The sequence below is a fragment of the Ochlerotatus camptorhynchus genome, unplaced genomic scaffold (genome assembly GCF_037179485.1).
Source record: "Ochlerotatus camptorhynchus isolate MF236.1 unplaced genomic scaffold, CSIRO-AGI_Acam_v1.1 ptg000413l, whole genome shotgun sequence".
NCBI classification, from domain to species: domain Eukaryota; kingdom Metazoa; phylum Arthropoda; class Insecta; order Diptera; family Culicidae; genus Ochlerotatus; species Ochlerotatus camptorhynchus.
Window position 1 is genome coordinate 69,234 of NW_027040899.1, and position 22,134 is coordinate 91,367.

Consider the following 22,134-nt stretch of genomic DNA (forward strand, 5'->3'; position numbering starts at 1 on the left):
AACCGTAAACTGCTCAGGGATTTCCAATGTACTAGAAATCTCTAATAGCTGGTAGCAAATTCGGGCAATTCCACCGGAAAAGACGATAAGGTTGAATAACGATGTCGGCCGGTGTGAAATCAATTTTTCATATGCGTATCTAATCACAACCCACCGACCACATATTTATTAATGGCGATAAGGTTAAGATAACTTGAAACAATCAAATTTACTACCGTTCAGCTGTATTTGGTAATGTATTACGTGTAAGCTTGCCGAGACTCTTGATTTCCATATTATAAAGGTGAATTCCTTGCGGTATTCTGAACCAGTTTGTAGAAAGAGTTTGACCAAGATGAAGGTGTTCATAGTACTAGCGCTGTGCCTGGCAGCAGTTGCCGCAGGTCCCGAAGAGGACAATTGGTTGCAGTTCAACAGACGTATGCCTGGGGCATACTATAGTTTGAAGGAACCTATCGCGAGGTCACCAGTGACAGGACGAATTGTGGGAGGCGTTGATGCCGAAATTGAAAACTACCCATACCAGCTTTCTTTGCGCCGCACTGGATCTCACAGCTGTGGAGCTTCAGTTATCTCCGACCGCTGGGCCTTATCGGCTGCTCATTGTACTTTCCCAACGCCAAATGTAGCTACTGTAAGTCGTATACTCGCATGGAGGTCTATAGAATATAGTAATTTTGAAGCTCACTAATGTTTTTAGATTACTCTACGTGGAGGCACTGCCAATCGATTGGAAGGAGGTATCATTTTCGATGTTGAATTGATCCAGAACCATCCTCAGTATGATGATTGGACCTTGTTAAACGATATCTGTGTGCTTCGTACTGTGCAGAATTTGCAGGGACCCAACATTGCTCCAATCACTCTGGTGCCCGCTGATACCTATTATCCAGGTGGAACTCGCGCTGTGCTGTCAGGATGGGGCCTCACGGTAAATTAAAATCATTCTAGCTTTATATCTTTGCAAATTCATTGTATATTCCTATTTCGCAGAGCGTACCCGGATCGCTGCCAGTCACTCTACAGACGGTTGACATCCCAGTGATCGATCAAGAAACATGCCTTGGTGGATGGCCGGCAGGATGGGTCACCGACGAGTAAGTGTTGTTGTGAGATCAATCTAGATTATCGATTCATGGAATTCTCTTCTTTTTACAGTATGCTTTGCGCTAGCGAGCCAGGTCGCGATGCTTGCAATGGAGACAGTGGTGGTCCTTTGGTCACTGGAGGACGCCAGATCGGTATTGTCTCTTGGGGCAGTTCCAACTGTCTTGGGAACGAACCTGGAATTTACGCTCGCGTTGCTTACCCGCTTCTGCGCAACTGGGTTTCGGAAGTCACTGGAGTCTAAGTGCCTTCATCTGATAGAAGCTTGATGAAAATAAAAAAAAAAAATCTTGTATTGAGAATTATTGAAGTTGTTTCAAACACGAAACTTAGCAGTTGCATCAAGTAATCCGTATTCTAGAAAGAACTGTCTGCTTGGTGGTTTTTTGGGCACACTCTCTATTTCAAATCGGGCACATACTGGATATAACCAATTATGGAAAAATAAATAAAAATACTCTCATACGTTCTGTTTAACAGATTGAGACCGAGAAGTCCTTTGTCGGCGAACACCAGTCTGCTCGTCACTTGGGTTGATCAACAAAAGGGTCATCTCGCCGTCAAACCCTTGATACATTCCGAAAATACATCATGCAGACGGACCATCTGTTCATTGAAAACCAATTAGCATACCTTTCACTGATGTGATGTTACGTGTTAGGAGAGAAAACGTTTTACAGTTGCAAATAGAGCATTTTACCGGACCGCCAAACCAATTGAAGTTCCGTAATATGCTGACGAAAACGATATACGCTGTGTATAAGACGTTGATGGTTCCGGTAGCCCTCTATGGCCAAGAAGTATTCGATGTCTTTGAACGTACGGTGCTGCAAACAATATTCGGAGGTTCTAGAACTAGGAAATGACTCACGAGTACAATCAAGTACATGGAAATTGTGATGCCTATAGAAAATGGGGATCGGATAGTAAAGTTCCAACTCGTATCAATGGACGTTGCGTAATAGTAGAATGAAGGCATAAGTGCTTATTCGTAGCTTTTTGTCTCCGGGTTTAAAAGATAATATGTAGGTCTCTTATATGTATTGAAAACCTTTGGCGGCCACTAGAGTGATGCGACCACCCGACCAGAGTGCTGTCATGGTAAATTGAGAGCTGATTGCTCGTAGACTTTTCATATGTGCGTCCTTAAATTCATGCGCCTCCTTTGACAAGAGTCCATAATTGTAATGCAGCATAATTTAGCTCCCTGTAATAGACACTGAGGTATGGGTATAGTTTGTTTGTTTGTAATCAACTTGCCATACAAATTGAAAGTACTTACAGGGGAGAGTCATTCTTAGCGATTTTTTATCTATCGATTTTTGAGACGTAACAAACTTTCGTATAATCGATGTGAATCCAGATCCTAACCTTGATAAGCCAAACATTAAGTGAATTTTATTACAAACCAAGAACAATGAATTATCGGCTCCGTAATACTAACGCAATTGAGCCTTGCAAATAAACGAACTAGATAAAAAAAATATTCATTGCGCTATACAATTAGTAAAGCTGCAGCTTAAACATACACAAAAATATCTTATCCACAGCAAGACGAGTTATTCTTGAACAATTACTTGGATTTTTTCAAAAAAATTGATTTTTTTGCATAAAATGAAAGCTACAAGTGTGTAGAATATGTGGCCAAAAGGATTTTACGATCCGAAACATATTTAGCGAGTTATGGCGCTTTGAGTGAACCTTTGTCATGCGCGCTGAGGGACGCAACAAAAACTTTAAACGCATTTTTCTCGAAACCATATTTTTTATAACAACTTAGAGCATAGGGCTTGAACAAATGATCCGATTTACAATCGGAAAATTGCGCTTTGAAGGATACTATTTTTTGTATGGCTTATACCTAAAATGAAAAAAAAAATTGTTAGTTACTATTTTTTAAGCAAGGTCAAAGTGAGAAAAAAAGGGGTAAAAAAAGCACTAAATTTTCAAATGTCCATAATTTGGTCAATTTTTGTCGGATTTCGTTCTAGTTAGGTATAAGCCATAGGGAATATTATCAACTTTAACCAAATTTTCATTTCAGTTCACCACCAGAGGGTGTGCACTCGAAGTTCTGCAGCAAAACCTGACTGACACTCCTCCACGCGAGCCGCCATTTTTAACCGCCATTTTGTTTTTTTACCTTCAAAAAATTTCCAAGTATTCAGGAATAGTGGACAAATAGAATTATCGAAACCGGAAGTTCGTATGTCTTTTCATTCTCCTGAAAGTTCAACTGTTTTTCAGCCAAATCCAAGTAAACCTCCCCTTAACAGAACATTCTCTGCGTGAAGCTAATGTCAATGTCTGCTCAAGAGTATTTCTTTTATTGTTATCACTGAACGGCATAAACCTTGACAATCGAAGAAATCGTTGGTCCGTTTACCTCTCACATTCAACAACACATATGAGTTTCATAAGCGCGATTTATGAAAGATTTTCGTCTAACATGACGTAGCTTTTATATGCCTTTAGCAATTTTTTTTCCCAAGCGGTCCAGAAACAGGACCCGTAATCTCAACGTCGATGGTTCGGTTCCAGTCTGCTCCATTTTATTATTCTTATGGAATTCATACGTTCTTTTGCCTCAGTGCAGGTGAGTGGTGAGTACACACCACTTGTAACAGTCACACAGTCGGCTAGGGTTCAAGACTCGGTGAAACCATGGTGATGCTTTTTTTAATCTTATTTTTTCTATCATAGCTCATTTTACTACTGCTTTGATCTTCAGCAGCTTAAAGAGCTTTGTTGTTGGTTTGATATTACAACAACTTATTTTGCTTTTATTCAGTTATAGTCCCATAGCTTTTCAGTTATTATTTTTGATATTTTAACTCTTATTTCGATCAAACCAATAACAAATTGAGATGTTCTGATATTATTTTTTTAATAGTAAAACTTGCTATAGGTTTGATATTCTCTTCTACTCGGGACTGTCATTGTTGTGTGCGTTTAGAATATAACTGTAATTTTATATCATGCCGATATGAAACTCAAATCATAAAATTATACATAGGGGAAACAACCCTATTGTTGCGATACGTTAGCAGCGTTAGAAGCCTATGGTTGTGTATGGAGACCTCAATACGCAACAATAGGCTTCTAACGCTGCTAACGTACCGCAACAATAGGGCTGTTTCCCCTACTATAAAAGCATAAAGTTTTGAACTCAACAGTAAAGCTGGGTTTATACGGTTCATGTTATTTTCCATGATAGGCATGCGCATTTAATAAAATTGATCTTGAACCAAAAAAGCTGTACATGGACTAATTTTCTGGACGTTCTAGTTAATCTGATTTTTCATATCAGTCGGAGTTGGTACTTTTGACTTTTTTGCTCAACGATGCATCCGACCCCGACTTCGACTCCACAGCCTTAGATACAACATGGTGGCACATCGGCAGGACTATTAGTGCTATTAGTCTATATGATAAGTGGACCTTACACGATACCTTTTCTCCCTAGCTTTGGCGTTCTTACACGAGCTCAAGATATAAAGTATTGCCAATTTTCCAGTTATTATTGTCGGTCAAGTTGGACACCGGAAAGCCCCACACGTGACATTCGATTTTACTCTCGTTCTGTACATTAAACATAACGTTGGACATAGTGCACATAGGTTCGGATTATATCAGGAGTATTTGGGCAAGAAAGCTGATCAAAATGTTAAAACTTAAAAAGCTGCACGCAACTGTGTTTCTAACTCTCCAGTGCGCTATGTGGCAGCCATTTTGGGTTCCTTTGTTTTGTTTTAATCCCGTTGTCAGCTGTCAAATTTCTGCTGTTAGTTGCATGTCAAAATTTCGGTTGAAAATAGGGAAAGTTCTCTCAAATGTTACGCAATTTTAAGCTAAGCATCAACCTGATTTAAAATTGATCTTCAAGACAAAGGTATATAGAATATGTTGAACCCGAGAAACAATTAATTTCAAAGCGCAAACATAGTAATTATCAAGGTAGAAGCAAGTCACGATTTTTGCTAATGTGTTTATGTTTTAAAGGTATTTTTGTTAATGTTCCGGGAATTTCCGGGCAGAATGTTTAATACTGTTGGGTAGATTAGGATTCTAACAAATAATCTATAGCAGAAAAATTTGTGAATTTTTGAAAATTTACGATATATTGGAAGACATTTCATTTTGCATATGCTTGCATGCAATTTTTGAAATTTCTGTCCATTGTATTTTTTTAGAGTCTAGAACGTTGTATTTGAGTATATTAAGAGTATTGAATTAATGTTGCAATGTAATTGAAATAGATAAATTCTTATTGCACTTTTAGGGGGTTTTTTTGGTTTTTACTTTTTTATACAATTTTACTTGCAAACACATTACTAGCAAACATTGAATCAATTTTAACAAAAAATCATCGCTTTGTAGTTTTGGCCAACTTTTAGGGTAAAATATTCCTATGTGCAATATGCGAATACAGCGCACTATGTCCGAAACTATAGAGATTGATGACGTTTATCGTACGCATAATACGTCACGTATACGTATTTCATCGGGAAAAAAACTTCATAGCGAAAAATTTTCCCGATGAAAACAAATCACTGACACAATCATGCTTTAGCAATCTCTATGTAAAGCGTACGAAACAAGACTAAAACCGATTGTCGCGTGTGGGGATTAGCAGTAGTAGTAGTAGTAGTAGTAGAAGTAGTAGTAGTAGTAGTAGTAGTAGTAGTAGTAGTAGTAGTAGTAGTAGTAGTAGTAGTAGTAGTAGTAGTAGTAGTAGTAGTAGTAGTAGTAGTAGTAGTAGTAGTAGTAGTAGTAGAGCAGAACCGTACATCAAAATAAGTCAGTTTGGTTTTTATCTTCTAATAGAGTTCTCCAGATGCACAAAAGTGTGCGTGAGACCGCGCGCTACCTTTTTAAGTAGTTGTGATATCGCGATACCTTTTTGGTTCTTCTTCTTCTTCATTTTTATATATGAACGTTGGACTTTAGTGTTCGTGAGATTGCGCTTGGAGATCTCTATATCTGTGTTACAATATATACAAATGCAAAAATACTATAGGCTAAGAAACCTCAAAAAAACAACAGTCATTGAAAGTGCTTTGGAATACTCAGTTAAGAGTCGGCGTAAAGTTCCAGTTGGAATGTTAAAACCACGAAAAATAAAGAAAGTGTTCAAAAGAAGTATGAAGAAAGGAAAAATGATGAACGATTAAGAATTTCATTCATAGCAATTAATATATTGATCAATTTACTATTTTATACACCAGTGTTCGCGCTGATAAAGTTGCGTACACTAGCAGCACCAATGTTAGCGTAGACTCCAGCCAAGGATCCACCGCACTGGACTGCACCCCACGAAACAATACCGAACTGGCGTCCTCCAGTAACGAGTGGACCACCACTGTCTCCGTTGCACGAGTCACGTCCTGGTTCTCCGGCGCAAACCATGCTATGAAATGAAGCAATAATATTAGAAAAATTGTCTACAAGATTCCTAGTTTCTGATAACTTACTTGTCAGAAATAGCTGCGGTTCCCCACTGGCTGCGACAAGTGGCGATAGTTACGACGGGGATGTCAACAGCACGCAAGTTGGTTGGGAGAGATCCTCCAGGAACAGTCAGACCCCATCCAGAAACAACGGAGCGGGTACCACCAGCAAAGTTGGTTCCACTCGGGACAATAGTGATTGGAGAGATGTTAGCTCCAGTAAACGATGTGGTTGTTCGCAGAACCGAAACATCGTTATTAAGGGTGTTGCTATTGTATTGAGGATGATTAACGATTTGAGCCACAGCAAAGATCACTCCTCCGGAGAGACGGCTAGCGCTTCCTCCACGCAGAGAAGCCTAAACATTTAAAATGAAAAATCAGTAAATTAATATGAACATTTCCATTCAACAATGAAATACATACACTTCCAGCGCTAACTGGAGCTACGGTACAGTGAGCAGCGGATAAGGCCCATGTGCCGGAAATGACGGATGCACCACAGATGTGGTTGCCATTGTGACGAAGCGACAATTGGTATGGGAAGGCTGCAATTCCGACTTCATTTCCTCCTACAATTCTTCCCTCGTACGTTGGTACTTCGTATCCTTCCAAACCGGCAGGGCGAAGCTTGTTGTATTTCTGCCAGAGATCCTCTTCGGGACCGGCAAACGCGGACACCACGCACAGTGCTAGAACGATAAAGGCCTTCATTGTCACTCCGTACTCTACTGAAGGTTTTAGTCGATTTTGGTGACTTTTATACCTTTTTAATCCTTATCTTGGGCATAAGATAATCGCACGTTTATCGTGAAGTAAAGGAAATACAATGGAGTGTTTCCATTCCAACTTACTAATCGATCAGACATTACCCTCTACAATATAAATAAAACTTTGCGCTAGGGACAATCATTCAAATTGGTGCTGGAATTTGGCCATTTTGACGCTCGTCTTATTTTCCAAAATAAAGTATTCCATATTTTAAATAAATCATTAAGTCTCTTATAATCTAAAGGACGTTTGAGAAAAAGAAGTACTGTAGTACCTCGTTAGTTTGAATAGCTAAAATTGATATTATACGGTGCTCATTTAGAATTTGTTTAACTGATTCCCTTACACAGGTTTCGTAGATGAACTAGCACGTAGCAAAAAGGCTTTTAAATAAAGCTAAAAAATAAATAAAGGGTTGTGTCCTAGACACGACTGAAGTATGACGTAGAATTACGCAAAATAGATGTATGTCATTCATTTTTGACTATTATACTTTATGTTTCGGTTCTTCTTTGTTCTCAAATTTGTAGGCAAACCCTAAAATTATCATGCATCATCATTATGTAATTTACAGCGTGTTCGTAGAATGATGCAAATATAGTATTTTGACTTTTCTCAAATCCAACGTTGGTTTCCAATAAGTAGGTGCTTATTACAACATTAATTGAAAATAAGAAGGAATCAGTTATTGGATTTCAAAGTCAGAACAAAGCTCGTATACAGGTTCTCCACCTGTTCAATGTTTTGATAGTAAGCATCATATTTAAGCATCATAGTTAAATCCGCATAGATGTAAACATCTCATTAACCGCTGTCTTGCTCCTGCTTGCTGCAAGACCCAGTGCCACGCCGTCCCAAGCGGTAATGAGCAGAAGCAGAGACTTTGACTTTAAATGATCTTTATTTTTTGTAATTGTGTGGTTTACATGTATTACTTGTCTTGTGGACGCCACTGCCACAGTTGGCGCATTTATCCGCAGAACATTTGGAGGATGAGCAGAAGCACAACAGCAGCGCTGTTTTATATCTTTTCAGGTTCAAGTAGAACGATGTGCAACCAAGTGGTACTCGATTATGACGACTGGGTTTGGGAAAAACGTTTATTTCATGAAAACAGTGATAAAATTATCATTTGTACATTTTACCAGTGGCTTTTCCCTAACCTCAATCTACATGTGCACCAACTCTCAAAACATAAACAATCATCAAAATATTGCTAACAATGGATAGATATCGAGTAAACTAGAAGTGTATTTTTCAACCGATTCGAATATGAATATGGCATTAAATCTGGTTTCGAAAGTTGGTGCGCAGGTAAAAAGTGAGGTTACGGCACGCCACTGCATTTTTCAAAGGCTTTTTATGGAAAAATGAAAAAAAAAATGTATTTCTCCAGATTTGTAATGTAATATCCTATCGTTTGGTGCATTTGGATTTTAATTTCTTCTATAAATGACAAAGTTCCAAGCGTTCAAAACCTAACACTATTTCACCTCATATATTTTTTGATTTACACCCCAGTTTAGTAGACAAAGACGTAGTTCTACGTCAAAAAACTTACACAGGTCCGTATCGCCATTGTCCACCTGAACTACTAATTCTAAATCATTGATTTTTTTTAATACTTTGGGTAAGTAAAATTTGGATGCTCTTAGTTTAAGACCTTTCTTAGCATATACGGTGGCCTCAATCGTACCAACCGTTCAAAAGCTACAATGAGTACAAAGTTATGGTGTCACGTTACGAAAATGTAATGAAGATGTAGCCTTTTTAAAATGCAAACAATAAAGGAGTATTTGTTAATAATACTACGTTTTGGAAGAAGGCGTTTACGACTTATGACATAATATTTAAGTTAATGACACAATCCATGGCAGTTTATCGCCAAGGGATCAAAATTGCAAACTGCATATTATGACCCAAACTTGGCTGTATACGAAAAAGAGTTTATTGAATAATAATTATTTAAATTAAAACTGCATTACGAACAGAAATTAGGATTTCGAACACTATGTTTATGAACGGGCTTTAGCGCGTTAATTTTGATGCTTATAGATTGCGTTATATATGTATAAGAAGAATATTTAATGATGGTTGTATGCACTGTATGTAAAAAACCTCAATTAAGCAACCTATGATGTGATCTGATCCTTCTTATATATATCATTTTATATATCGCATTATACACACTTAGTTTTTTTTCTACCGAGCTCGGCTGACAAAAAGTTTTACTGAGATCTTAGCTAACATTTCATTTGTTTGCTGAGATTCAGCTAAGCATTATCCGAGACTCAGCAATCAAATGTCACTTTTGCTGAGATCTCAGTGAAACTTCTTTTGCCGAGATTTGCACAGCCGAGCTCGGTAGAAAAAAAACTAAGGGTATAAAAGTTAACTCAAGTCAGATTCTAGCCGCTTCCTTGGGGCGTCCGAATAATGTCCGGGTGTAATCAATGTGATCCAAGAAACTCAATATGACTACCTATGGTCTTATTGTTGTATTCTCATTGTTGTGGTTGGCATCAAGGCTTTTAGTTCAAGACACATTCTGTCCACTTCAACGGACGAACTCGGAACTTTTCCGGGTTTGGTGAATGTGGTCCTGGGCCTCCACCACCAATATCACATATGACTCCGAAGAAAGGCGTGATCAGAGATTGGATGCCTCAGAAAATCCAAGTGGCTCCGACTGGGATCGCACCCAGGCTTTTTTGGGGTTACACGCAATCAGGCTTACCACTACACAACTGGCACCGCTGGCTGTGTGCCGCTTGATGGGTTTTAGTTCAAGTCAGATGATGGTCACTTCTCCGGACATGTACTAGATACTCAATATGACTACCAATGACCTTCTTTTTGAATGCTCATGTAACTTGGTTGTAGTACAATTCAAATTATGACCACCTCGGAGGAACCTGGCTCATGCCTTATTTTACCAATCCACAGTGGGCTAGGAATTAAATCTAGCAGGAAAAAAAATAATATCGCTATGGGATTGCATCCAATTGAGTGGACGTCTTCAGCGAAGTCTCTTAGAATAATTAGGACTACGATTTGGTGGATAAAAAGTTTGTTGATCTGGAAAATATTGGATTGATCAGTACCGATCGAGCAAAAATGATAAAAGTATTCTTTTGGACGATTGTTCAAAATATAATACTAAAAACGTGTATTTCAGGAAAATTTAATAAAACTTCGTACATCTCAGTTATTTGAAGATGTATAGCTTTTATGTCGTTGGCAAGTTTCCAAAAAATTCTACGTTCTATAACTTTGCCTAACACAGCAAACCTCTATCTTGCGAAATAAAAAAGTTGGTATCGCTGCGCCATCTTTCCGGCCAAAACTTGAACAATTTTCATCCACCAAATTGTAGTTCTAATTAATCTAAGAAACTTCACTGAACACGTCAACCTTCCTAGAGCGTTATTATTTTTTCATGCAAGATTTAGTTCCTGACTCACTGTGCAACGTAGTTTTGGACACTCAATATGACTATCAATGGTATTGTTTTTGAATTCACATGTGATTTGAGGTATCGCATGAAGAGTTTTGATACAAGTTAGAAATTGGCCACTTCCTCGGGAGGTACCCGGCGGTATGTCCGGGTGCGGCCAATGTGATCCTGGGCGCTCAATATGACAACCATTGATTTTGTTTATGAATTCTCAAGTGATTTGTACCGCATGATGGGTTTAACACGTTTCAGGTCGGTTTTAGCCTCATGGCCCATACACACTGGAATTTGTTTCGGCCATATCTCCAAAACCAGTTGATCGTTCCAAAAATATAATTTGCATGAGACCATGCCACCTTACATTTCGCGGCTGTAAAGGTTCATTAAGGTTCAATGATTGCCGAGAAACACGACTTATTTCTTGAAATCCGTATTCACCGGAACTTGTTCCGACCATATCTCTGGAACCGGATGACTGATTCCAAAACTATAGACCATATCTCTGGAACCGGATGACTGATTCCAAAACTATAGACCTTTTTGACGTTTAATCGTCTTTCTCTATCTAGCACACATTTATGAATGCATAGTTTGTTTTCCCACTAATCTGTTTCCTTGTTGCTCGCACTCGTTCATTTTTAATGGTGCTAGTGTGCGCCACTTAAACGTCAAACAGCTCTATTCAATATCGTTCTTTGAGACCATGATACCTTTCATTTGGTGGTTGCTGCGTCCAATGCGGATGCTGAATAATTGATCTTGGAACTGTTTGCCTCATACACAAGCCTCCAAAAGCGAACCATCATCCGGTGCTTTCGCTCCAGGACTGCTGAAAACAAGTATGGTGCGCAGCTTGCAGAAGCCGAGTACAACAGTTCGCTTTCGTGAGTATATCGATAACCTCCAGAGTGGCTTCAAAGAAAACACATCGTCGATCTGGTCTTTCGTAAACGCTCGCAAAAGATCAGCTGGTATTCCGGCAGACGTCACCTACTGTAAACGAAGTTCCTCCACCGATGTCACTTCTACAAATCTCTTCGCTGATTTCATAAGAAGCGTTTTAGAACTCGATCAAACTCCTCCGCAGCAGCAGTACATCGACCAGGTACCGAACTACAACATTCGTCTGCAGCAGCTTACCTTCAGCCATGACGCTATTTTCAAAGCCCTTTGCTCGGTGGATGCATCCAAAAGCCCACCCGAGTAGCACATTTCCGACTCCAAAAGTTGCAGAAGCTTGTTTATGACTGGAATAAGTCGTATAGGAAAATCCACAATCGATTTGCGACAAGCGTGCTACTATGGCAGGTCCGGATCGTATTCCGCCGTCTTTCATCAAGAATTGTGCACTCCCTCGTTCCCTCCTGGATGCCGTTTTTCCGGAATACTGGAAGCTTGCATCAATAACACCGATCTTCAAGTCAGGTGACATTCACAGCGTGGAAAACTACCGACATATCTCAATCCTTAATTGTTTAGCCAAAGTTCTCGAAAGCCTTCTGCATGACAAGATGTATCCAGCTGTGCAATCTATAATCCCGACGTTCTCCAACTTGAAGAAAAGCGTCAGCAAGTAGACGCTGTTTACATTGACTTCTCTAAAGTGGACCCTACACGATTGCTTTTATTGACAATAATCGTATTGTCAATACATTCTATATTGACATTAATATATCGATGTTGACAATATTTTTGTATTCACATCATCAATATTATTGTCAATAATTCCCATTCGCGTCAATATATTGATACGTGTGGGGTTCGCTTAAGGCTTTCGACAAAGTTCCTAATGACCTCGCTATCGCAAAGCTGAGCCGCTTTGGACTTCCACCGTGGATCGTTCGCTGGTTAAAATTATATTTATCCTCCAGGAAGGCCTTCGCTACGGTTCATGATTCCAGATCCGATGTGTGCGCTTATTGGTCTGCAATCACTATCGAGTCGTTGAATCTTCCTGCAGACACTATTTATTTTTGACATGATTTTTTTCCCTCTGTTCGGGACATAGTCCTTAGTTTAGTACATGTCGTATCATTATTGAGAAATGGCGAAATATTCGTTTTTTTTTACAGTTGCCATTCTTGCCTTTATCGCAAGGATCCGACTCTTATTGTAAGGTCCCGCTCTTTATACCCTTCGGAGTGTTGGAACACTCGGAAGACGCGCTCCTTTGTCAGTCAAAAACGGATTCCTTCGCAACAAAATCAAGCAATTACATCGATAATGACCATGCATCAGAATCCTAGTCTTAACCACTTCAAACTATGGAACAACTAATAGAAGATTAGGAATCACATAGATGAAGACTAACTAATCCACTTTTTCCTTGTTTCAAGATCATCCTCGGTGGACAAAGCCGAGTCTTGTCTCTATCAACAAGGCATAAAAATTAACAAGGACTAACATGTGTTCCTTTGATTACTGAAAAATCCTGTTCCCCTAGTTTGAAGTAGCCAGGACTAGGAATCGGTGGTAGATCTTACATCCTGTAACGTACCACGAAAAGGTGATCTACCCACGTTACGGGGTCGACATGATTAGTAATCATATTGACTACAGTAGTGTGCTCCGGGATATAAACTTCCACGCTCCAGTCCATCGTTTCTGCAATACGTACCTTTTGACTCCTGGACGTACTGCTTATGGCTATTACATTCCACTCTACAAATGTTGCAGACTGTTCAATGATGTGTGTGATTCTTTTGATTTTAATATTAGTAACTAGTTTTTAAGAATAGAATAAGTCCCGATAATTCAGTCTGTGTGGCTCCAATGCCAAAGATATTCTGTAGAAGGGTAAAGCGGACGAAGACATACATAGTTGACCCTATATTAAACTAAACAATTTTTTTAAACATTTTGATCTATTGGCTTTCTTTAAAATTGACCGCATTTTTGTAACGGGATACCTTTTACAAAACACTGTTTGGAGATTAGCATAACCCGACACTTACGAAATGTTTTTAAGGGGGTATTCCCGATCTTTTTTTTTCAAAAAATCAAATTTTTTTTTTCACGTTTTTTTGTACTTTAGACTATATACTTTCATCCCCCCAAGCCGTTTTCCGATCAGTGAATTCGGTGTCCAGGCATAGCTGACTAATGGTAAGAACCCCCAAAATGGTTTTAACTAAAGTCAAAACTTTAAACGCGTTTATCTCGAAACCACATTTTTTTTATCGGGCGAAGATTTTTCTCAGAAACTATAAGAGATATTGACTTAAATCTTTGCGCATTTTGTTCCTTATTAAATTCTTTGGAGCTTCTCCCACTTTCAGCCAAAAATATTAACATTTAACATTGTTTGAAGCACCTTAAAGCTGCAAAAAAGCGGGCTAAAAATCGCCTGTTTTTTTCATATGGCCGCCATTTTGTTAATTTGCAAGATTTTTTGCTGCCAACGGGAGAAGCTCCAGAGAATCTTATGCAGATTATTAATTTCATCACGAAATCTGTTTCAGATGAAGCCGTTCCAGAGAAAAATCTTCGCCCGTCCAGGCGTTTGCGGCGAACAGGGGTCTGTTTGCCGCCATGTCTTTTTTATGTCGAAAAAAATTTATTTGTAAACTTTAATGTTCAATAAACAAGAATCCCAAAGAGTTAGGCGCATTACTATTCATTTTCCTTGAAAAAAAAAAATAATTGAAAAACAGGCCGAAAAAAGGCAAAAGATTGGGAATACCCCCTTAAATGAAATTGCAACATGAATTTGCCGTACACATTCAATTGCTTAGAATTTCCCTTGAATGTCTTAAATTATATTTTCAATTTCTGCTTTTCAAACATAAGCACACCTTATAGGTGGAAAACATTAGTGCACTGGCAAACATGACGTAGATCAAAATTACCCATGAAACTGATAAGGGGAATAGCCCAAAATGTCGTAGTCGATAAAGCCGGGAATCCATGGTTTCATGACATTTGCACAATCATGATAATCTTTGCATCACTGCTACGATGATAAAACATTATGATAAGCGTATCACTTTACACATATAAGAGTAAATATATATCAGCAACAGGGTTACTTCCACTCAGTTGCTATAAACAAATGTTTTTCAGAATTATGAAATCATGAGATGGTATAGTGATAATTAGTACTTGTAAGTTACAAGATGAGGACGTGAAGTATGTGTTTGACACATAAAATCTGTAAATATTGCTTTCAGTGCGTCACAATCAGCAATTTTACGACTCGTGAGTGCTCACTCTGAGTGAACGCTCACGAATCATAAGATCGCTTATTGTGACGCACTGAAAGCAAAATTGGCAGTTTTTATGAGTCAAACACATACTTCAAACCCTCGTCTCGTTACTTACGAGTACAGCATATCATCATATCATCTAATGATTGCATAATTCCGAAAAATATGTTTTTTATAGCAAGTGAGTGGAAGCAACCCTGATCAGCAATTGATGCGTTTTTTGGGTATTTCATGTTACGAAAATTTACTTTTCATGTTCTTCATGTTACATTTGGTAAGTTGGTGCAATTGTCTAAGACGGTATTGATAATGTGGCAAAACTGTCTCAGCAATAAGTAGTTAATAATTGTTGGCCTACGCTTAAAAGTACGTAATCGCTCCGAGTGACTTTTTCGAATGACCTTCACGGAATGACCCGAATTTTCCATGACCTTCACGCCATGGATCAAGTGACCAAGTTGTATCAAGTCTGGGGTCTTTACTATGTCAATGTCAGTACAATTCTTGGTCAGAATGGCAATTGAAATATTATTAATTGCATCAAAATGTTTTGGCCAATAGCAATGGGGATCCAAGGATTTTGAAAGAAACACAAGAACATCAACCGTACTCGAATGCTGTGTGTAATTATTAACTTGAAGTGTGGTCTTAACAAGAGATTTAAAGTAGTATTGTTTCGTTGAAGCAGCTGTTCAAATTTACTCGCTGTTTGTGAGTTATCGAGTTTGATTAAGAGATATTGATTTTCGAGGTTTTTACGCGGGATTAAGCTGGTCGTAGATAAGGATGACCAAGGTATAAAAGCTACCACGTAAGTCGTTACCCTCCAGTAGAGTACGGAGTGACAATGAAGGCCTTTATCGTTCTAGCACTGTGCGTGGTGTCCGCGTTTGCCGGTCCCGAAGAGGATCTCTGGCAGAAATACAACAAGCTTCGCCCTGCCGGTTTGGAAGGATACGAAGTACCAACGTACGAGGGAAGAATTGTAGGAGGAAATGAAGTCGGAATTGCAGCCTTCCCATACCAATTGTCGCTTCGTCACAATGGCAACCACATCTGTGGTGCATCCGTCATTTCCGGCACATGGGCCTTATCCGCTGCTCACTGTACCGTAGCTCCAGTTAGCGCTGGAAGTGTATGTATTTCATTGTTGAATGGAAATGTTCATATTAATTTACTGATTTTTCATTTTAAATGTTTAGGCTTCTCTGCGTGGAGGAAGCGCTAGCCGTCTCTCCGGAGGAGTGATCTTTGCTGTGGCTCAAATCGTTAATCATCCTCAATACAATAGCAACACCCTTAATAACGATGTTTCGGTTCTGCGAACAACCACATCGTTTACTGGAGCTAACATCTCTCCAATCACTATTGTCCCGAGTGGAACCAACTTTGCTGGTGGTACCCGCTCCGTTGTTTCTGGATGGGGTCTGACTGTTCCTGGAGGATCTCTCCCAACCAACTTGCGTGCTGTTGACATCCCCGTCGTAACTATCGCCACTTGTCGCAGCCAGTGGGGAACCGCAGCTATTTCTGACAAGTGAGTTATCAGAAACTAGGAATCTTGTAGACAATTTTTCTAATATTATTGCTTCATTTCATAGCATGGTTTGCGCCGGAGAACCAGGACGTGACTCGTGCAACGGAGACAGTGGTGGTCCACTCGTTACTGGAGGACGCCAGTTCGGTATTGTTTCGTGGGGTGCAGTCCAGTGCGGTGGATCCTTGGCTGGAGTCTACGCTAACATTGGTGCTGCTAGTGTACGCAACTTCATCAGCGCGAACACTGGTGTGTAAAATAGTAAATTGATCAATATATTAATTGCATTGAATGATGTTCTTAATCGTTCATAATTTTTCGTTTCGAAATTATGCTTTCTTCATACTTCTTTTGAACACTTTCTTCCTTTTGCGTGGTTTTAACATTCCAACTGGAACTTTTTTTTTTTTTGACGTAGGACTACGTCTTTGATTTCTATATGTACCCCCACTTTGTGAAAACCGAAAATGGAACATGTAACAAATTAAGAAAGATTTTGAACGTTAATAACTCAGCTGCCCCTGGTCCAATTTCAATAATTTTATCACCAATCGATCAGAAATATGGCTACGCATCTGAATGTTGATTTTCAATAAGAAACTATTGAAAACTGGTAAATGTCCAGCATTGTCCAAAAGCGTTGAATTAACTAACAAATCCACCAATTACCTACATGCATATGCTGCTTCCCCAGCACAGTCGTCAGAGAGTAGTAAGTAGACGAAACAAGTCGAAGTGGCATTCGCCTCTGATCCTCGGGCGCGTGCGAATAGGGAGGATGGAATTGCGTAATATTTTGCACACTCATCGCCATATTCAGAACCAAACGCAAATTCTTCGAGATAAACACCATCCGTCGTCTGGCTCGCCGTGGCGGTGTCTGACGTATCTCCGGTCTGATTTACGAGGTGTGCAGAAGGTGTTCCTGAAAAATGAAATCCGTGATGCTGTCACCTACACTAAACACGCCAAGCGTAAGTGGTCATGGATGTCATCTACGTTTTGAAGTGACAGTGACGCACTCTGTTTGGTTTCGGAGGTTAAATCATCACCAACTTTGGCAACAAAACGGCTCTTTTCAGTAAAGAATAGGAATAGAATTCATCTGCCTGTTTGTCCATATTCTGAACCAACGACCACACAAAATGGTCATGTAATAAAACTGGAAGCATGGATACAAATTATTTTGATCAACCTTGATCAACTTTGAATCGCCACGGCCGGATATTTTCGATGGAAGAAGCAACAATCTAACATCTAATTCGACGAATACGGCAGGAAACATTTGTGAAGCCGAGTTATTTACGAAAGAGAGTGTCGATGAAGAGAATCGATCAATGTAGATAGGACCTATTGAAAAGTGACGCGAGATTTGTTTTCCGTACTGAGCTCCAATGCTACCGACGGCAGGGAGGCAGCTCCCACACCTGGACCCTACATATCGACCCATCAACTCATGAACAGGTAATCAACGGCTTTACTTCCCGAAGGAAGGTGGGATCAGATATGTTATGCCTCAGAACATGCCGGTGCGACTGAGATTGAACCCAGGCCTGCTGGGATGAGAGGAAATCACGATAACCACCGGCGCCGATATCTTTCAAGGTGATATCACGGCGAATGAGATCGACCCAAATTTGAGTTTAGTTATCTCAGAAATAAGAAATAAAGTGCAGGAACTCAGCAATGAGTAAATTTGCCTCATGTTTTTCCAGGATTTTCCAGGGAAAAATTCCCGAATTTGAGAAAAGTAAAGATTGGATTCACTCAGTCTATTGGTACTACTCCGAGACTCAATAAAATTTTTGTCAATTTCCTCATTTTCTGGCAGATTTTTTAAGGTTTTCCACAGGAAACCATGAGACAAATTTACTCATCGCTGAGTTCCTGCACTTTTGACGATTATGAGCGAACTAAACTCAAATTTGGGTCGTTCTCATTCGCCGTGTACGCAAAAGGAAAAGAGCCAGTATCGCTACTTGATAGCAAACTACTCATAATGGGAGGAGTCTTTGTAGCTTTTATACCACTTGGTTGCACATCATTCTGCTTTAACCTGAAAAGATATAAAAGAGCGCTGCTGTATGGCATTAGGTCATTATCATCTCGCTCAACTCATCTCTTTTTCATTCGCTGCCAGACTGTTGAGCAGTTCAGTCGATTTTTATTCTCTCTCGTTTCGTTCGTTCGTTCGTTCGTTCGCAAATCGAATTAGCTCCGCGTTGTGTAGTGACGCTCTCGCTGACCCAGCAATGGGTAAGAAATCGCGTGGTAACGCGAGTGCCGGTTTACCGGGAAAACAGCCTCTCCCAGGAGACGGCACGACCACCGAGCCAGCCCAGAAGAAGCAGAAGAAAACCCCATTGCCCGTCCCGAAGGGCGTTGCGGACCCGCAGACGGGGCCTCCCGGAACTAAACGACCCAGACCTGAAGACAGCAGCGCCACCGCATCGGCAGCAAAAAAGCTGCTGAGAAACAATCCGTTCTCCGCCCTGCAGAACGGAGCCCAGCCGCAGTCGGACCCTGAGACGGTGCCGAAAAAAGTGAAGTTGCCACCCTTCTATGTGAAGGGCTTCCCTCCCGGGCTATGGGAGCAGCTGGATTTCTACATTAAGCATAGCCTTCGTTGCACCATTCAACGGTGCACGGAAGGCTACAAACTGATGGTCCCGGCTGAAAAACACTGCAACGCAGTCCTGGCCCTCTTGGACAGGATGAAGCTGGAGTACTTCTCCCACGACGTCGAGGCCACCAAGCCGCTGAAAGTGGTGCTGCGCGGGCTCCACGACATGGCCACCACCACCTTAATGGACGAGATTAAGGCGAACGGCCTCAAGCCGGTCGAAATCCACAAGATGACCCGCAGCAAGGCTATCAAGTATCGTGACCAGTTCTACCTGGTCCATCTGGAGAAGAACTCCACAACCGTGAAGGATCTCCAGACGACACGCACACTCTTCCACATCGTAGTGAAGTGGGAGCGGTATAAGCTGACCCACCGTGGCGTCACTCAGTGCTCGAACTGCCTATTGTTCGGGCACGGCACCAGGAACTGCCGCATGGCCAGCCGCTGCATCAAATGCGGCAAAAACCACAAGATCGACGACTGCGACAGCATCGAAGAAGCCGCTCCCACATGCGCCAACTGCGGTGCGGCCCAGAAGGCCACGAGTAAGGACTACCATCGAGTCAACTGGGTCCAGTTTCGGCGCGTGGTCGACCGCCACATCGAAGACAACCCACCGCTCGACACAGTGGAGGACATCGACTGGGCCCTGGAGGGTCTCCATCAAGCCATATCCGTGGCTGATGAAGAGTGCGTTCGACGAGTTCCTGTGAGGGGTAAGTTTCAAGCAATTGATTCCCACACCAAAGTCTTGATTCCCACACCAAAGTCTTGATTCGGCTCAGAAATGTTCGTAGACGCCAGTTTCAGCGGACTGGGGATCTGCAGCGTAAATACGAAATGGTCGATCTGAATCGGCAGATCGCTTCCAGAATGGTCTCAATCCAGAACGAGAGTTTCGGGCAGCTCGTTCAGAACCTGGACGACCGTTCCAGACCATTCTGGAAGGTTGCCAAGGTGCTGAAGTCTCACCCCAAGCCCATTCCACCACTTAGAGTCAATGACGAACGGCTTATCACCAACGAAGAGAAGGCCAATGCGATTGGGGAGCACATTGCCCAGTCGCATTTGCTTGGCTCTAAAATCCCAAGTCCACTCGAGAACCAGGTTGCGCAGTGCGTCCTGACGTTAGATGCCTCCCCTTGTGCGGTCCCTCCAGAAGAACGGATTACAGAGGAACAAATTTGCTCAGCGCTGAAATACAGTAAGAACATGAAGGCTCCCGGGTTTGACGGAATATTCAACCTAGCGTTGAAAAATCTCAGCCCGAGGGTGCACTCGCTGCTGGCTGCCATCCTCAACAGATGCTTGGAGCTGCACTACTTTCCAAGCATCTGGAAGGTGGCAAAAATCATCCCGATCCGCAAACCTGGGAAAGACCCTTCACTACCGTCAAGCTACAGACCGATTAGCCTGCTCTCAGCGATGAGCAAGCTGTTCGAAAAATTGATCCTCAGCCGACTGAACAAGTTTGTGGAGGAACATGACATTCTTCTTCCGAAACAGTTCGGGTTCCGTAAGGGGCATTCCACCAATCATCAGCTAGTGCGGGTGATGAATAACATGCGAAGTAACAAAGCTGTATCCAAGTCCACAGCCATGGCCTTGTTAGACGTCGAAAAGGCGTTTGACAATGTCTGGCACGACGGACTTATATACAAGCTTTGTAACTCCAACTTTCCACCATACCTTGTGAAAATCACCCGTAACTACCTCCAGCAAAGGTCGTTCAGGGTGTCGTTGAATAGTTTCCTTTCGGGACAATTTCCGATCCCAGCAGGTGTTCCGCAAGGGAGTCTGCTGGGACCACTGCTTTACAGCATCGACACGTCGGACATCCCTCCTCTAGGAGACGGTTGCGTGTTCTTCCTGTTCGCAGATGACACCGCGATAGCCGTCAAGGGTAGGATGCCTCGTGAAATTACGAACAAGCTCCAACGATGCCTTGACACCTTTACTGATTATGCCACCACGTGGAAAATCAAAATCAACGCCTCGAAAACCCAAGCGATCATGTTCCTTCACAGACAATCGCCAAAACTTAAACCGTGTCCCTCCTGTACCGTAATAATCGATGGTACAAAGGCCGAGTGGTCCGCTGATGTTACTTATCTCGGGATGTTGTTCGATGAGAAGCTCCTGTTCCGCTCGCACATAGAAAAAACCCTAGTTAAGTGCTCCGCCTTGGTTAGGTGTTTGTATCCGCTCATTTGCCGCAGATCCCGCCTCTCAAGGCAAAACAAACTGGCTGTCTACAAACAGATCATAGCCCCCGCGATCTTCTATGCCACCCTGGTGTGGGAATCGTGCGCTCAGACCCACAGGAACAAAATCCAGGTTGCACAGAATAGAGTGTTGAGGATGATCCTAGATCGTCCATTCGAACACAAGAATAGCAGACCTCCATCAAGAGGCAGAAATTCCCAAAGTAGATTCCAAAATTGAGGATATGACAACCAAATTTATCCAAAAATGCAATCTTTCTGAACATGCTTTAATAAGCTATTTGTACATAGTAGTTTAATGAAGCCCAACATACTATTTGCTTTCGTTATGATTGTATTATAATGTTCTACAAAAGTGAGTTTGGCGTCTAGGATTACACCTAGGTCCCTTACAATTTTACATTCTTCTACTTTTTGGTTGCCTAAAAATATTTCAAAAAGTGGTGTTTCTATTTCTTATGTTCTTCTGCTAAATACAATTGCGTTGCATTTTTTTACATTAAGTTGAAGTAGACTGTTACTACACCAAGTGTTAAATAAGTTGATTTCATTCTGGAATTCTTCTGTGTTGCTAGAATTACTTATTTCCAAGAAGAGCTTCATGTAGGCTGCATATATAAGTACTGTTATTATTTTTATTTATGAAGATCCATTTTAATTAAGGTTGATACTTAGATTAAAATTCGGAAAACATTTGAGAGAACTTTCCTTATTTTCAAACGAAATTTTGATATGAAACTCACAGCAGAAATTTGA

At 40.9% G+C, this 22,134-nt stretch overlaps 2 protein-coding genes across 2 annotated transcripts; one reads left to right on the top strand and one right to left on the bottom strand.

The window, feature by feature from the left end:
• Nucleotides 1-302: 302 nt before the first annotated feature.
• Nucleotides 303-16,803, top strand: LOC135710994 (transmembrane protease serine 9-like). The gene is made up of 7 exons (XM_065233732.1): nucleotides 303-634; nucleotides 701-931; nucleotides 994-1,097; nucleotides 1,159-1,350; nucleotides 15,795-16,125; nucleotides 16,193-16,527; nucleotides 16,592-16,803. The coding sequence occupies exons 1-7, from the start codon at nucleotides 335-337 to the stop codon at nucleotides 16,782-16,784; spliced, it is 1,686 nt and encodes a 561-aa protein (XP_065089804.1). The 5' UTR covers nucleotides 303-334; the 3' UTR covers nucleotides 16,785-16,803.
• LOC135710997 (trypsin alpha-3-like) lies at nucleotides 6,278-7,300 on the bottom strand. The gene is made up of 3 exons (XM_065233735.1): nucleotides 6,984-7,300; nucleotides 6,582-6,916; nucleotides 6,278-6,517 (listed from the first exon to the last, which is right to left on the bottom strand). Exons 1-3 carry the CDS (start codon nucleotides 7,269-7,271, stop codon nucleotides 6,325-6,327), a joined length of 816 nt encoding a protein of 271 aa, XP_065089807.1. The 5' UTR covers nucleotides 7,272-7,300; the 3' UTR covers nucleotides 6,278-6,324.
• Nucleotides 16,804-22,134: the final 5,331 nt, after the last annotated feature.

Bases quoted from the DNA above. Each gene is read 5' to 3' on its own strand.
- LOC135710994 (XM_065233732.1), top strand. From the start codon at position 335: ATGAAGGTGTTCATAGTACTAGCGCTGTGCCTGGCAGCAGTTGCCGCA. The intron at 635-700 runs GTAAGTCGTATA...TAATGTTTTTAG, and splicing joins CAACGCCAAATGTAGCTACT to ATTACTCTACGTGGAGGCAC. The intron at 932-993 runs GTAAATTAAAAT...CCTATTTCGCAG, and splicing joins TGTCAGGATGGGGCCTCACG to AGCGTACCCGGATCGCTGCC.
- LOC135710997 (XM_065233735.1), bottom strand. From the start codon at position 7,271: ATGAAGGCCTTTATCGTTCTAGCACTGTGCGTGGTGTCCGCGTTTGCC. The intron at 6,917-6,983 runs GTATGTATTTCA...TTAAATGTTTAG, and splicing joins CTCCAGTTAGCGCTGGAAGT to GCTTCTCTGCGTGGAGGAAG. The intron at 6,518-6,581 runs GTAAGTTATCAG...TTCATTTCATAG, and splicing joins ACCGCAGCTATTTCTGACAA to CATGGTTTGCGCCGGAGAAC.